At 36.1% G+C, this 17036-nt stretch overlaps 1 protein-coding gene across 1 annotated transcript in view; it reads left to right on the top strand.

Annotated features, from left to right (window-relative positions):
• LOC111156795 (phosphatidylinositol-3,4,5-trisphosphate dependent Rac exchange factor 2) overlaps positions 1–17036 on the top strand; it is a 186274-nt gene that overhangs the window by 98884 nt on the left and 70354 nt on the right. Inside the window, 2 exon segments of the mRNA XM_022517855.1 lie at positions 5434–5577; positions 12763–12877. Of these exon segments, the coding sequence (XP_022373563.1) occupies positions 5434–5577; positions 12763–12877 (259 nt within the window).

Here is a 17036-nt window from a genome sequence, read left to right as displayed (position 1 = left end):
TGAGTGTCAAATTTTAACATGTATAAATATAATTATATTAACTGTCTTGATTTGTTTATTCATCATGTATGGTTTCCAGGATGGCAAAACCATTCCCGTCTTGTTTGCTGTCATATCTCCAGCACCCAAGAGAGTGCCTGGAATAAAAAAGGCAATTTTTTTTCAAGGAAATTAATGAACAAATATTAATTAAGTATATACAATCAGTAGGCAAAATGGTTTTACAGTTATAAAAATGGAAGGAAAAACAGGTGTAAGGAATAAAGGAGAGAATTTCAACAGAACAGAGTTGTAACTAATGTTGCAAAGAAGTTACTTGATGAGTGGAATTGAAGGATTGAAAAGTATCCCTTCAATTTTGCTGTTTGCCATCATTAAGTCTCACAAATGGAATATTTTAGAAGCATACATTCAGAGAAATAACAATACATAGGCTTTAATCTCTATATCTTCGCTGCAAGTTATCATCATGTATCTACCATTTCAACATTATCATGAATAGGTTTAAAATGTATCTATCAATGCAAAAAATCTTTAGCAGTTTGTTGTTTTTCTGTTTCTTGTTTTTTCATAGGGGTGAGGGTCTGTATTACATAAGGTAGAAGATGTGAGTTTCTTTAGGGCTGGGAAAGGTTCTTCTTTATTCTCATATTTCTAATATGAAGAATGATAAATAGGGACCCAATAAACATTTGTTTAAATCATTAATCATTTAATCTGATTTAAGATCAATAAGCATTGATTCATTCATCAAAAATTTCTTAAGTGCCTACTTATGGCCAACCACTAATCTAGGTGTTAGGTAAGTAGAGCACTAAGCAAACATATCCCTTTTGGAGCTGGTGTTCAAGTGGGGGGAGATAAATAATAAGCAACATAAGTAAGTTAATCTGATCATAAAGTAGAAGACAATAATATGAATGTATAAGAGGAAATAGAAGAGAACAAAGGATAACAATGCAGGGGCAAGTGGGAGTTTGCAAATATCTAACAAGCTAGGAAAGCCTTCCCAAAAAGGCTTATACCAAAAGTTTTATATCAACATGGACGGGACTGGAAGAGATTATGCTGAGTGAAATAAGTCAAGCAGGGAGAGTCAATTATCATATGGTTTCACTTATTTGTGGAGCATAACAAATAACATGGAGGACATGGGGAGATGGAGAGGAGAAGTGAGTTGGTGGAAATCGGAGGGGGAGATGAACCATAAGAGACTATGCACTCTGAAAAACAATCTGAGAGTTTTGAAGGGGTGGGCGGGGGGAGGATAGGGGAGCCTGGTGGTGGGTATTATGGAGGGCATGTATTGCATGGAGCACTGGGTGTGGTGCATAAACAATGAATTCTGTTACCCTGAAAAGAAATTGAATATAAAAAAAAAAAAAGGAAGAAGAACAAAGACCTGAAGGGGTGGAGGAGTGTTTGGAAGAGGGGTGTTCCAAACTGTGAGGTGGAAACAGGTGTGGTATGCTCTCAGGATAGCAAGGTGTCCTGTGTGACTGGAGAGTCATGGGTGAGGAGAAAGAGTAAGGGATGAGAACAGAGAGGAGGCCAGATCATTGAAAGAACTTCACCTTTATAACTAAGCCGTAGAGCAGAGGAATGACCTGATATGGTATACATACTGAAGACTGCCTCTGACTGCTGTGTTGACTAGAGCATTATTGGGGTCAAGGACAGAAGCAGAGCAACCAGTTAGGAAGCTACTTCAGTGACTCAGGTTGAAAGATGACAGTGACTTGACCTTGGGGGTAGCTGTGGGGATGGTAAAAATTCATTCTGTATGTATTAAATTTTGAAGGTAGAGAGAACAGAATTTTATTAGAGTTTCATCTTCACGGACAAATTAGAGAGAATGAGAACATGAATTAAAATGTTAAGGATTCAGGTTATATTCAAGGGAGAACTTGGTAAAGGGGACTAATTGATAAGGATAATATTATTTAAACAGGTTGTATGGGTCTTCTGTGGACATGTATAAAACAACATATTTTTATTTACTTTAATAATGTAGGCATAATTTTGCCAAAGGCAGAGAAACTCTATTTTCACAATATAACTTGTCTTTTCTTTTAAATTTTGTTTGAGGAGTCATGAGCTCACAGGAGTACTGTTTTCCATTGTCCAAATATGACATTACTGGTGAATGGTCTGTTGAACAAGCAGGCAAGGGATCCACGTTATAAGCTCAAGAAAATAATTTACGTATTGCATAGCTACTATGAGAGCTTTAACTTCAGTATATTGAAAAATATAATAAACATTAAAGATAAAATAATTAAAACCATGTAATTAATATCAGTATGTAAATGCGCATGTATCTATGACTAACATAAAAATTCTTATATATTTTTAAGTATTTCCACAAAGGATAACCTGAAAACAGGATAATCTGAAAACAGATTCCCTAGTGAAAGGTCACTTAAAGTGCTACACTATTAGATATTCCAAGCAAGTTACTAATAGTGATGACAGCAGTATAGTTATCCTTTTAAGTTGATTCAGGAAAGAAGAGAATTTTTCAATACCCAAGTATCATCACATCCTATTTAAGTGGTGAAAGGAAACTAGAGCTTTATTATTAATTGTATGTGATTTGATCTTTCTGTAAGCTTAGAAGCAAAGAAGTCAGATCCGACAAATTAATTAATTCATATCACTGTAGTGAAGATTCCTTTGGCTGTGTGTCTTAGAGGGAAGGACCGCAGGGGGAGGCATGAAAATATAAAGAGAACACTGATTTTGAAGATAAGAAACTTGAGTTCCAACCCTGTGCTCTTCTCATCCACAAACATGAGAGTACAAGCTTTCCCAGACCCATGGGGCTTAAATAAGATAATGTATTCAAAAGTCTCCGGCATTGTGTGAGGTTTGTGGTAGAATTCAGTAAATACTTGAATCAATCCTCCTTACTTTATTACTCTGTGTTGTTTTTCAAAAGCTGTATTAGCATTTCTCATAGTCATATTTTTGCATTAAAAAATAATGAGATTCTGAAGAAATGTGGCATGCCAAGCAGGTAGAACTCAATTGTCTGGATTTAAGACATTTTATCTTCTGTGAAGAAATAATTACTAAGTACATACACCACACCAAACTAAGTTCTGAAGTTATAGTAGTGACTAAGTAAACACCCTGCTTTTGCAACTTAGAAACTAGTGGAGACACAAAGTGGGCAATGTAACCCATTACCGTCTAGGGAAAGTAAGAGATCTTTCCTATGCCATATTAAGTGCTTAGTGAAGGCAGAGTAAGTGAGCTAAATGATTAGGTTGTATAAAACTAAATATATTTTATGGACAGCCTTCATGTTTTTGGAGAATAATATGATAGCAGATCTCCCCCCCTTTGTGGTGATACAGGCAATTTTACTGTAATAACTAAGGGAATTAATATTTTTTGAGCTTCCACTCTTTTCTTATGGGCTAGGCATTGTGCCTGAAACTGCGGATGTCATGGTGACTAGGACAGGTATGTCCCTATCTTCAGGAAGCTCACAACCTACTTGGGAGAAAACAAATGAGGAATCAACGACAAAGGTGATTAGGATCATGCTAACTAAATCCTATGCAGGAAATAAGCAATGCATAATGAATAAGGGTAAGTTGGTGACCTTTAAGGGGTCCACAAGGAAGGGCTTTCAGCAAGAGTAGCTTTTATGCTGAAATCCAAAGGGCCAGCAAGACCCAACCCTGCGGAGAGTCAAGGAAGAACAATTTAGGTAAAGGGAACTGACTACTTCTTAGAGACTTACCTTCAAACTCATGGGCCCACTCAGTGATGGAGGGCCATACTTACAGGGATGGGATGTTGAAATTCCTCTCCAGAATGAATCTCTCTGTAAGGTGGAACCAGAGAACTTTTCCTCATGCGATAATGTTTTTGAAGCCTTTAATCATTACACAGTCCTAATAATCGAGTTTGTTTTTCATAGCATATGAATTTCCACAAATAAAAGGCAACAATTTTCAGCTCCATGTTATTGTGCATTTTTATAAGTATGCCAATTACTTTGAGAGAAAGTCTTCATTCTTTCACTCTTAGATTTAACTTCATTTTAAATTTAATATGCTTGATAATGTTGGGTCATTTTCAGTTCCTTAGGTCCTAGTAGAGCATCTTTATATGTTCTTTGTTAGTCCTACAATGCAGAACTCCAACTGCTGCATTATTATTTTCCTTTCAAAAACATTATCCATTTGATAACAGATATTGGCCACTTTGGTGTCAAAAAGTAAAGGAATGGAATTTTAAAAATTGAAATAAAAATGAAAGATATTGCATGAAAAAGGGAACTAAAAGATATACTTAGTTATGTACACATCAGGATTTTCTTCAGTGTCCATATCCTTTACCTTTATTATAGGGCCAGGGAAAAATGGGATTTTCCCAATCATTAAAATCCAGTTAATTTCCAACTCTTCAACTGAGAAATGTGTTCTCTTTCCTAAACCCAAATCCTTCATACCTCCCTGACTTGTAGATGTTAATACAATACCTCTGCTATTGATAGACCTAATTAGCTACATTTAATAAGAAACCTGGAATCTCTGCTCATTAATGGTATTTAAACTTGAACTCTGCTTTTACAAATAATTTTATTTAAGAAGCAGGTTAGAACTAATAAATATTGAGTCAAGAACATGTATTAAATGTCTACTATATTTTTGCCTTAATTTTTAACTGGTTAATAGAACTATTCTAGCTTTTTAGGAAGATTTTGCATTCTTTTTTTAGTGAACTGGAAATTATTTGTCATGGATAAATGACATAAAATGAAAAGGATTTGTGATAGCACTGTGAAATAACTCCTACAGCATTGTAGCTTCTCGGGTTGGTTGCTTCTTGGGGTTTGTTTTTTTTTATTTTTTGTTTTTGGGTGATTAAATTTAGGATCTTTGTGAAAACAAGGAATTTCGACAGATAATTTCTAATGACTGCAGGACATCAGCAGAGGTAATACACTTTTGATCTGGTGCTCAGAGAATGGAACTTGGAAAACCCATGCTAATTTTGGTAATGGTTGCTATGTACCCAATTTCTTGTACACTACTTAGGAATCGTACCCCCAAGGACTCATTTTGACTAAAATATGAATGAGGCAGATGCCCTGGGAGATTCTGATTCCAAACCATGTGTAACTAAACTTCTCATTTAGTTAAGTGAGACATCTGGAGTGTCAAAGTATAACAAAGTTTCCTATTGTAGAATTTTATATACAGTACAGTAATAAATCTGTTGCTTTAGCTAATAGGAATCTGATTTAACACTTTTCCTCTGAACATAAAGTTTGCCTAACCTGAACGTGACAAACATGGGTACTTTTAATGTATTAGTTTCTAGTGATTTTCAAGATTTTTTAAAAAGTTAGCAAATGTACTTCATAACATATCCTGATTTTTGGAAGTAATATAACATTAAATGTCATTTTAGATATTCCTCTTACGTATCAAGTAGAGGGAAGCCGGCAGGCTCTGAAGATTTACTTCTACATTGATAGTTACCATTTTGAACAACTGCCTCAACGTTTGAAAAATGGAGGAGGGTTTAAAATTCATCCCGTTCTTTTTGCACAAGGTAACCTGTTTTCTTTTTTTACACGTATACTTAAATTATTTTATCTCTTGATTTTTTAAAAATACATGTAATTGTTATCATCGTGGGAATTTTTTCCATTAATTCAAAAATTCCTTCATAGTATCTAGGTAATATATTTACTTCTGAGAATGTTTATTAAGAAAACAATAATATAAGGTTTAAATGTTTATTAAGTAGGACTGTAACTGTATTTATAATGGGGAAACATGACCTGAGTGGTTGAAATAGTAAAGATAAATTAATTTGGCTTAAATAAATTATGGGACAGTCATTAAAATTATGTGGTTAAAGATATTTTACTAGATAGAAAAAATTTGACAATATACACATGCAGGTTACAAAAAAGAATTTCTGTTATAAATAATGCAATCCATTATCTTAAATATACTTAACATACACAAAGTGTTTTCGGGATCACTGGGTGACTAAATTGATGATTTTTTTTATTGTTTGAGTTTTCCAGTATTATGCCATTTTTGGTTAGTAAAAATAGATTCCTTTTGTAAATAAAAAAATTTTGTTTTGGCAAATGAACAATGAATTTTAATGCAATAGAAGAAATTGAGTTTAACATGGGTAGGAAGATTCTTGTGGTGAACTGGTTTCCAAGGGAAGGTCCTGGATCTTTTTTATTTCTGGGGTCACAAAAGCAGCCTCAAGCTGATCGAAAGTCCGGATTATTCTAGTGTAGTTTCTTCTGGTCTATGATTTCTTTTTTTATTTCTTTTTTTTTTTTTTTAACTCATGCTGTGGTCACAAGATTATATCAATTTCTCTGAGCAATTCCACGGAGCATTTCATATTTTCTTCTGTGGAGTTTTCAAGAACTGCATTGGTTTTGCTGTGGAATTTTTATATTCTAATAAAAAAATGAGAAGAGTAGAGGAATAAAATCAACCTCTGTAACTGAAGAACAGACAAGCTTATGAAATCAAAATCCACTGCCAAGTGAAAATGCTTATACCATATGCATATTATTATAATTCTAAAAGATAAATTTCCCTTCCTTCGATTGCCATGGTTTAAAAACAATGACTATCTCAGATATTTGTAAGAATACATTTCGGAAGAAGAAAATGTCAGGTGCAGAGATCTTAGGAGTTATTAGAAGTTATTTTCATTTTTCTTTGCAGGACTCTGGTAGGGTCCATATAGATAATACAAGATTTTGTAAAGGAATGAAAACAAAAAAAAAAAAAAAAGGAAACAGCAAAAGTAGACTTTTGGAGCTATGTTAGGAGAACAGTTTAGCCTAAAATATGTTAAAAGCCATTACACAGAGAGATAGTTTTAGAAGACCGAAAAGGATGCTGGTCTGGAATATTAACTTTTATAGGGTTTAACCAGAGTTTACGGTTATTAAAGATTCTTCACTTCCTTTCCTTTATTCCCCTATTTAAAAATTCTGTCTTTGAAATCATGACTGAGATGACAGATGGCATTCTGCATCTTTTCCAAAAAAATTATTACATTTGTGACACATCAGCCATAAATAGCTAAATATTCATACCCAGCAGCAAATGTTCATAGGAAAAGGAAGAGTATTTTCCAAATAACCTCTATGTTATAATTGTGGCTAAAGCTAATTAAAAAAATCCCTAACTGTATATTATTTTAATGAATACAATATCAGTTTATCAAATGTAAAGAAAAACTGTAGATAACATTAGGTTTTAATAGTCACACAGCAATAAAATGTGAAAAAGCCACAACAGAAAGATTTCTGCAGTTGAGGTCACAAAGAGGGAAAGATGACTGGGAAACAGCTTGTCTCATTAGCACTGTGGCAGTGATAAGGCTGCTTCCGTAGAGGGGTTGCGGAAGTTCCTCTGCACTCACCCAGACTCCCAGGAGGATTCATTATTACTCACTCTTACTACTCTTCAGATTGAGAGAAGCCCAGAAAAGTGAGCCTTAGCTGGAGTAGAGATTACCATCTGGTAACTGAACATGGTGGTAAATGAAGAGACTCCAAATGGTGTCTATTCTGGAGATGAACGTTTACTCAAAGGGTTTCAGTTTTAGGCGTACATATGTACATGCATCTTTGCTGGCAAATTAAAAAAAAATAGAAAATGAGATGAATTTGAAAGTCCCCTGGGAAAATTATTTATGTCAGCCCTTATAAAGTTGTTGGACCACATACTTAGAACAGGAAGCAAATACACTGCTTTCTTCCCATTTTTCTTGCCAGAATGGACCCGTCCACATAGGAGGGTGTGGGAATTTGGGGGGTGTGGAGGGGTGCCCGCAGAGATGGCACCAGCAGTGAGATCAGGAATCCCAGTGCTGGTGGCAAGTAGGTTATGCTTTAGGAAACATGTGTCTCTGAAGGCCAGACCTACAGGAGAGCAGGAATCTAGGCAAACGGAACAAGTACAGATTGATGAGGTAAAAATCACAGAAGCAGGCAGACAGGAAAGTCAGCACAGATCATGACCAAAATGCTAGAACGTGAAAATCACTGACAGATGAAAGCAGTCTCTGTCAGTGCTTGCTACAGGTCGGGGAATTAACCTCATTGGGATCCCCAAGCCCTTGGTGAGATAAAGCAGGTCAGTATAAACTAAAAATGGGAGTAAGGAGGATAGATACTCTGGGACTCTTCCTCCACCCACTCCCCATGGACTCATTTTCAGGCTGTCTCAGTGGTTCTCAATACTGGCTGCACATTAATCATCCTGGGGGAGGTCTTCAAAAATACCCATACTTGGTCCCAAACCAAACTGATTAGGTCAGAATCTCTAGGGCATAAGACCAAGAAACCAGTATATTTCAGAAGTTTTGCAGGTGACGCTAACATCCACCAGGAGTGAGAAAGCACAGGTCAGTGTGGATTAGGAAACACTGTGCAATTATCCAGTTAATCTTCACTTAATTAGATTAATCGATTGCACAAAAGCTTGACACTTGTAGATTTGGAGCAGCCAGGGCAAGGGGGCTGGGTGTTTTCACTTTGACCTCATTAGGTCATTAGGATGCTGGCTGCCCCTAGGAGATGTGATTTGGGTGGGAAAGTTTTCTTCAGCAAAGACTGAAGATGCCCGAAAGCACTGATAGCTGAGAGATATCTTCTGGGAATCCTAACAGCTGGACAATAAGCCCTCCTTTCTGGAAGGAGATCCAAACTGGCGACATGCCATGGTCCACACCTTGTAACTTTAGATCCATTCAAGTCAAGACTAAAAGCATCTCCTTCATGACTCCGATGGCTCCCTTCCTGGGGAGATCATCTAGAATAAGCACGGTAAGGGGGCAAGTCATAGCCCGTGCTGCCACACATCTTCTCTCTTCTGTATTTGTTGTAAATCAGCCTTGCTCTTAGCCTGAATCTTCCAGTCTCAGTGGCATGACAAAAACCTGCGTCCCCAAGGAGCCTGATCCCCCTGTTTATTCTGCCCTTCTCAAGACAGGGTTGCTGCTTTGTCCATTTACCATCAAATCTGGAAGAGGAAGTACCAAGAGGAACCTGAGTGGATTCACTGCATGTCAAACCTGTTCCTTCCTGCCCTCATTATGTAACAATACTCCTACTTCCTTATGAAGACCGGGGTCCACTAGCCTTGCCAAGATGGTGATTACCCTCCCTAAGTGCCTTGGCACAGGGGCCTCCAGTGCCCCCATGGCAACGATAACTTACGTTCAGAGGGACCCCTGCCTCGTCTCCTAGGGAAAGTGTGCCTCTTTGGTGATCAGTACCTTTTAAACCCATAGAGCCAGAATTTCAGGGATGGAAAGCACACATCCCCAAGTGAGGCATTGGCACTGATATTTTTTAGGTTCTTAGAACTGCCACAACAAACTACCACAAACTGGGTGGCTTAAAACAACAGAAATGTATCCTATCATCATTCTGGAGGCTAAAAATCTGAAATCAAGATGCCCAAAGGCCGTGTGCTCCCTTGGAAGGCTCTAAGGAGGAATCCTTCCTTACCTTCTAGCTGCTGGTGCTTTCCTGCAGTCCTTGGCATTCCTTGGCTTGTGACAACGTAATTATAGTCTCTGCTTCTATCTTCACATGACCTTCCTCCCTCTGTGTGTCTGTCTCTGTATCTCTGTCCAGATTTCGCTCTTCTTAGGAGAACAGAAGTCCTTGGATTTGGGCCCACCCTACTCCAGTTTGACCTCATTTTAAGTTGATGTCTCTGCAAAGACCATTTATAAAACCTAAGTCACATTTGCACCCACCCGAGATTAGGTCATTTGTTAGATCTTTTTGGAGGACACAATTAGGTCCTCCAATTAGGTCCAGAGGTCAAGCAGGGACCTTTCTGGCTTCCACCCTTGGTTCCTGGACCCACGTATTCTACCCATTAGGGATGTGGCATCATTAAAGGTCTGATTTTAGTTGTACTGTTTCCTCGAATATGGCATCCCTTCTTTGTCAAGTATTGTTAAGCACCTGTTCCCTGGGTCTCTTATGGTGGTTTTCCCTACACTAACTAGGACATGCAATGCTGGTCCTTTGTCCACAAACACACTTTTGTGTATATTTGTTTTTCAGCACTTATGAAAAAAGCTGGCACCACAAATGATAAATCCTAACTCTTGTCTTTTTATAAGCTGTCTTTTTATTTTCAGAGAATAATTAAAATTGACCAGAAACTTGAGCATTTTCTCTTCTATTATTTTTTTAAATTTTTAAAAAATCCCAGTATAGGGCATTTTCTCTTTTAAACAGAAGGGAACATTTTGTGATAAACATTGCCATTTTCTAAGGTTCCTTCATTTGAGAATTTATTTTTCATTTCGAGATTTTGCAAAACTCTAGGTTCTTTAAAAGATGAAGCCCTTGGTTTTCCCATGGGGTTTTATACAGTATTTGAAATTGAAGCATTAAATAGCTTTTTAAAAAAGAAGGAACAGTTCCCAGAATTGAGATTTCCTAAATGTTAGCGTCAGTCTACGAACACATGAACCCACCCCTCTTCAAAAGGCAGAACAACCTTTCCCACATACTGGTCACGTTGGGATTGATAAAGCTTGTTTTCGTCACAGAAATTATGACCAGTTTGTTTTGTGAGATTAAGAGTCACTTATGGTTTGTCTCCCTCCCAATCCCATCTTGTTTCATTTACTCTTCTCCTCCCCCCCCCCCCCCCCCCCGGTCTTTATGATTTTAAGTTACAAACTGAAGTATCTTTGTATCGACTCTCCTTTTTAGTTCCCAGAACTTCCTGTTTGGCTAAGCAGACTTAGGCATATTCTTTATCTCCTGGAAATTGAATTAGATAATGCATTGGGCATATATAGGGCATTGGGCATATATAAAACACACTCAATAAATGGAAAGAAGAGTAATGGGTCTCTTAATGCTGTTATTTGATTTAATTATTTCCCAAGAATCATAATTAGTAGGTACTCTTATTTTCCATTTCACAAATGAGGAACCTGAAGACCCTGGATTTTAATTAACATGCCTAAGGAGTGGAAGTGGTGGTTTTACTCCAATGCAAGGACTTTCATTATTAGCTTTACAACTAGTAAGAGGAATTCACATTGAAGGATGACTATTGATACACTGTATCCTCTGAATATTTGCCTCTCACAAATAATAGCTCATTAATGGAAGTGAATGTAGCATTTATTTGAGGATTGTTTTATCAGGAAGAATTCCTTTTGTTTCTTGTATGTGTTCAGGACCAGAAGCTTGCTAAACCAGTTGCAAATATTCTAATTAATGCAGAAGTCATAAGGAATAAACAAACAATCCTTGAAACAAACCCACAAATTTGATATCATGTACTGAAGTAAATGTAGTAAGCATCTCTCTAATTTTCCATAATGGTTTTCTCAATTATAAGCCAATGCCATTTTTTTATTTCAAATTGAGCAATACTCTAAAAGGTTGTTTGTTTCTTCAGTGCTATAGAAATCTGACTAGTTAAGAAAGCAGGACAACAAATATTAGTAATGAGCTTGTGATAAGCACTGGGTGCTTTTATGTAAGTGATGAATCACCAAATTCTACTCCTGAAACCACTATATGTTAACTAACTGGAATTTAAGTAAAAACTGGAAATAATAAAAAAATTAGCAATGACTTTTCTATTTTTGCCCCTAAAATGAAGTTTCTGTCAATTTGAAGAAACTTATTAGTTTAGAAGCTATTGCATTTAGTAGTTTTGAAACAAGATTAATTTTTTTATCAATTTTGAAATAGTCTGCTGAAAATTGATACTTATTAGTGGCAATAATTTCAAGGGGAAATAATTTACATTTCCAAATAGGCTTCATTGCCATTCCTGTTGCAGGCAACCTCTCCATAAGAGATCTTGTATTTCTAGGCACTTCATGTAATTCATTTCCTCTCCAAAAGGTTAAAAGTACCATCACATAAAGTTTGAAGGAAAAAGAAATACTTAACCAAAGATGTTAGTTAAGAAGGAAATCCATTTCAATCAAAAGATGTTTAAAATTAATGGGAAGTTATATATATGTTTACACTTGTTTATTTTCAACTAAATTAAGAATTATAATAAGGGTAATATTCTAAGATTATACTTTAAATTTATTATATTCATATTTCATAATTTAACTGTGGCTACAAGGGAATGTATGTATACATGGAAAGGAGCAATTTCAACTTTTTTATTCTTTTTTATTCTTATGTATGTTGATACACAGTTCTTCCTCCCATACGTATGTATATATATATCTAATATATCTATGTATATGTGTATATATACACATTAAAAATAGAAGAGTTTATTTTTTATTTTTTTAAAAGATGTTATTTATTTATTTGACAGACAGAGATCACAACTAGGCAGAAAGGCAGGCAAAGAGAGAGAGAGGGAAGCAGGCTCCCTGCTGAGCAGAGAGCCTGATGCAGGGCTCGATCCCAGGACCCTGGGATCATAACCTGAGCCGAAGGCAGAGGCTTTAACCTACTGAGCCACCCAGGTGCCCCCAAAATAGAAGACAGTTTAAATTAGAAATTACCTTTGCCTACTTAGATATAATCACAAAATGTTTGATATTTATTTTGAGAACAGAGGAATGATTTTCATTTATTTCTGGACTGGTGAAAGATTGTTTCTTGCATGTGTGGTCATATTCAGTGTTTTAAATACATTTATTAATAATCAATAAGATTACACTAAATGTGGAGAAATTGAGTTACGAGACCATGTGAAAGAGAACATTTAATTCTTTACACAGCACTGGAAAGCATGGAAGGATATTATTATAGAGACAGTGTTTCAGTGGAAGAATTTCAAGCCCAGATAAATGCAGCCTCATTGGAAAAAGTCAAACAATACAACCAAAAGCTCAGGTATGTAATTGTTCAAGTTTTTAAAAAATAAGCTTTTATATTTTGTCAGGGACAAGATGAATTATGTTTTTGACATACTTATTATTAAATGATGGATGATGATTTTTTTTGATACAAAGTCTTTTTATTTAGGGTTTAATATTTCAAATATTCTAATGAATACACTTTTTAAAAATAAAATAGAAAAAATGTTTGGAAATTTTTGTGCTATTGTCTTAATTTCTGAAGAAGATCAAACATTAAATATTTATTACACCATCTCCAGGGGTACAGAAAGCATGGATATTTTTTAGGTATCCCCAAGAGGTTACGGTGGATTAAGGATAAATAAAATAGGTTCCTTTATGTGCCATTAAACACCCGGCACCTTGACATAGAGAGAAGAATGTGGTTAACACAGAAGATATGACACAGCATGTACTTGGTATTGGAAAAATATCTACTTTCAAATACATACATTAATGTTTGGATTTTGCTGTTTTTTTCTCTCTAAAGATAGTGTATTGGCAGAATGATCATGGCAGGGAAAATTATATACAGTAAGTGAAAGGAAATCTTATAATTGTCTTATAATTCAAAGTTTTAATTTTTGACAAATTATAGCATATATATCTCCCTCCTACCTTATGAATTATTCTGTAAGCAGGTCATCTTTTTAAATTACTTACAGTTTATAGTTTCTATTTTTAAAAGAAAAATTTCTCATTCTACCTTAAGCCTTAATAATTCAAAATTAACTATTGTGACATTTGTCAGTTTTGTCCACAATATGACTAAACTCTGAGTATAAATTAATTCCTAAAATTCCTGTATATATGGGGAGGTGCTGGATCTCATAGTTGTGACCAATAGGCTTTCTTTCACTACAGATGCTTTGTCTTTCTCCTCCTGCCTCACACAAACCTGTCCCTTTTCCTTCATGTTTTATTCTGTTCCACCATTTCATCACTTGTGAAGCTCTCAGGCTCAAAGCCCCCAATATCTTCTTGATTTCCCATTTTCTCTTCCTCCTAAAATGTCTGTTGGAGATCCTGATGAATCTGACTAAAATGTCTCTTGGACTATGCCCATTTTATTACCTAGTCCAGATCAGTATTTCCCAAAGGTATATAATGTACTGACTTCTTTCACAGGGAAAACCAAAAAGTTAATCTTGAATTCTTAGTGTGTCCACTGACTAAGAAACACTGACTAAATAAGCTTAAGCTCAGTCTTGTGAAAATCTTCAGTTGAAGACCATCATCACAAAAGACAACCTTGGCTTTTGTTAACTGATCAAATACATTCTTAGGCTATCTTTGAAATAAAGACACAAAATTAAAACATTTGTATAGAACACATGGGCCCTGAGAACACATTCCCAGAGCCCAGTTTGACCATTGGTCTAAATGGTCAAAAAGTCTAGACCACTGCTGTCACATCCTAACCATCTCCTGTCGGTACCACCCAGTGTTGTTTTAAACTACTCAGGATTTTGCTTCCAGATAATAATTTTAAGTCATATCTTACTATGTCACTCTCTGGCTCACAGGATATGGTGATTTCTTATTGCCCCAAAAGGGAGTCAAGACCTTCTTAGCATGGCAGTCAGAATTTTTCAGGACTTGGGGCCACCTGGCTGGCTCAGTCTGTTAAGCCTTGGATTTTTTATTTTAGTTCAGGTCATGATTTCAGGGTCCTGGGTTGGGAACCCCCCCCCCCATCCCTCTCTCATCACTCAGTGGGGAGTCTTTCTCCCACTCCCTCTACCCCACCTCTCTCCACTCACGCTCTCATGTGCACGCCCGCACTCTCTCTGAGACAAATAAATAAATGACTCTTTAAAAAAAAAAAAAGATTTTTCATGACTTGATCTGAGATTTCTTTTCTCCACCTATGCTCAGCCATGCTCTACTCTCATTTCTAGTCATGCACCATAGTTTCCTTCTCCCATGACTTTTCACTGTCCACCTAGCATCCGTGTCCTTTCTCTCCAGCAGTTTATAAAAGTGCTATTCATATGATTCAGTGTCCAGCTCTAGTATAGTCTTCTTCATAAAATATTTTTCTTTTACTGTTGGGCTGGGATGAGATACAAGAGGCAAAATCTCCCCATATCAAGAATTTTAGGAATTAATTTATCTTCGGAGTTTACCCATACAGTGGGCAAACTGAAAAATGTCACAATAGTACTTTTGAATTATTAAGGCTTAGGGTAGAACAAGAACATTTTTCTTTTAAAAATAAAAGCTAAAATCTGTAAGTAATTTAAAAAGAATCCATTAGGTTCTCTAGAAGTCCCCTAGAAGATTCTGATGTGTGGCACGTATTGCAAATCAATTCCCTTGGTCCTGGAGCTCTCAAAGGATGATCCCCAGACTAGCAGGTCAATGCCATCTGCAAACTTCTTAAAAAAAAAAAAAAAAAAAAACTCTGGGGTGAGCCCAGCAATCTGTATGGTAACAAGCCTTCCAGGTGGTTCTCATGCACGCTCAAATTTCAGAACCACTGCACTAGGCTAAGTGAATGTCCAATCACTCTGCCAGTCTCTCATTTTACTTCATTTATGGCTACTACAGAATTTAGCTTTTCTCCCTGAGGATACAGTTATGTGTACCGATTTCTCATCTTCTTTATTCTATGATAAGCTCCTTAAGATGAGGGATACTTAAAAAAAAAAAAAGATGAGGAATACTTTTATCTTAGTGTTTCCTGTGGTGTCTATCAAAGTATTTTGCATTAGATGTTCTCCGAAATGTATGATCAGTTGCATCAAATTATTTAGGTATAACAGAAATAGGGATGTAACCTAGCATTCACACCCCGGGATATTTTTTAAAGCAGAAATATAATAGATACTCATATATAACAGATACCTGATAAGATGTTTAAGATTCTTTATTAAGAAAAAATGGCATTATACTAATGCATGCTATCTTCTTCACATAAGAAAACATTTTAATGTATCTTTTCCGGAGAAATATTTTGAAAAGCAATAAACTCCTCAGTAAAAATTAGTATCCTTGTCAGTAATTAGCTGCTCTGTATCCTACTTGTTGCATATTTAATTTCCTTTACACAGGAAGACAATTATTTTCCTCTTTACTTCCAGTAATGCCTTTCTTCCTGCTTACTTCTTGAATAAGGATGTTAATTTCTTCCTTAATTTATCCTGTTACTGTGTAACCACAAATATTCTGAAACTGCTTTTAGGCCATCTATTCTTGGTCTGAGGGGCTACAAGCCAACAGTGACCATTTCTTTAAAGGGCCTTTTACTATCCATTGTAGAAAAATAGCTCTCAGGTGTCTCTAGCTCCTCATAGCCCAGAGTTGGTTTTTGGTTTTTTGTTTTTTTAACACTTTCACAGAATACCACTTCATTCTGGGTGTCAATTTATTTGCTAATTAGACCTCAGAAAAGGCCTTCTTAGCCGTTCAGCCTTAAAAGAGACTAAAAAACGTAAATAAATGAACTAGTGTTTTAATAGAAAACATTCTTTAGATTACAAATTTCAGAAACCAAATTCAAAGCATATATAACATGTATATCCAGGGATGTGTCTGCATTAAGCAAAGTTGGATCCGAGGGTATGGATGTCAAGAATCCCTTTCTTTCCTTGTCACTTGGTACTTCTTTCCTCTCTGTGGGATTCATTTTCAGGCAAGGTTGTTTCACATTTGAGTAGAGATGGTCAGTGAAGACCAGTGTTGGATTCAAAGAAGACAAAGTGTCTAACCCCATTACCCCTCCATGGAGAGTTCCAGCAAAAGACCTGAGGAGGCATTCATTAGCCTGATCCAAGTCATGTGCCCATTCTTGGGTAGGCTTAGCACCACAGATCAGTGGGCTATCACAAAATGTGCAAAGTAAGGATGCTGGACAAGAGGGAACAATGGATTCCATTCTAGTTATAGAGATTTCTCCAGAACAGCAAATAGTTGGAAATAATTTGCTACTTAAAAGATGATGACAGTTATAATATCTATCAGTTTTTAAGAACATATCGAGTCAGTCATAATGCTAGGTGAGTAATCTGGATTATTTAACAAACCAGTGAGTTTCATATTATCATCTCCACTTGAAGGGAAACTTACACAAACTTACCCAGATAATTAGTAAAACCAGGATTTAAATTACAGACTTTTTTCTCTTTAGAGTCTATACTTTTTGTACTATG

This window comes from Enhydra lutris, unplaced genomic scaffold (genome assembly GCF_002288905.1).
Source record: "Enhydra lutris kenyoni isolate GAN:26980312 unplaced genomic scaffold, ASM228890v2 scaffoldscaffold49, whole genome shotgun sequence".
In the NCBI taxonomy this organism is placed as follows: Eukaryota; Metazoa; Chordata; class Mammalia; order Carnivora; family Mustelidae; genus Enhydra; species Enhydra lutris.
The sequence above is the reverse complement of the archived record's forward strand: the minus strand, read 5'-3'. Positions and strand labels throughout refer to the sequence as shown.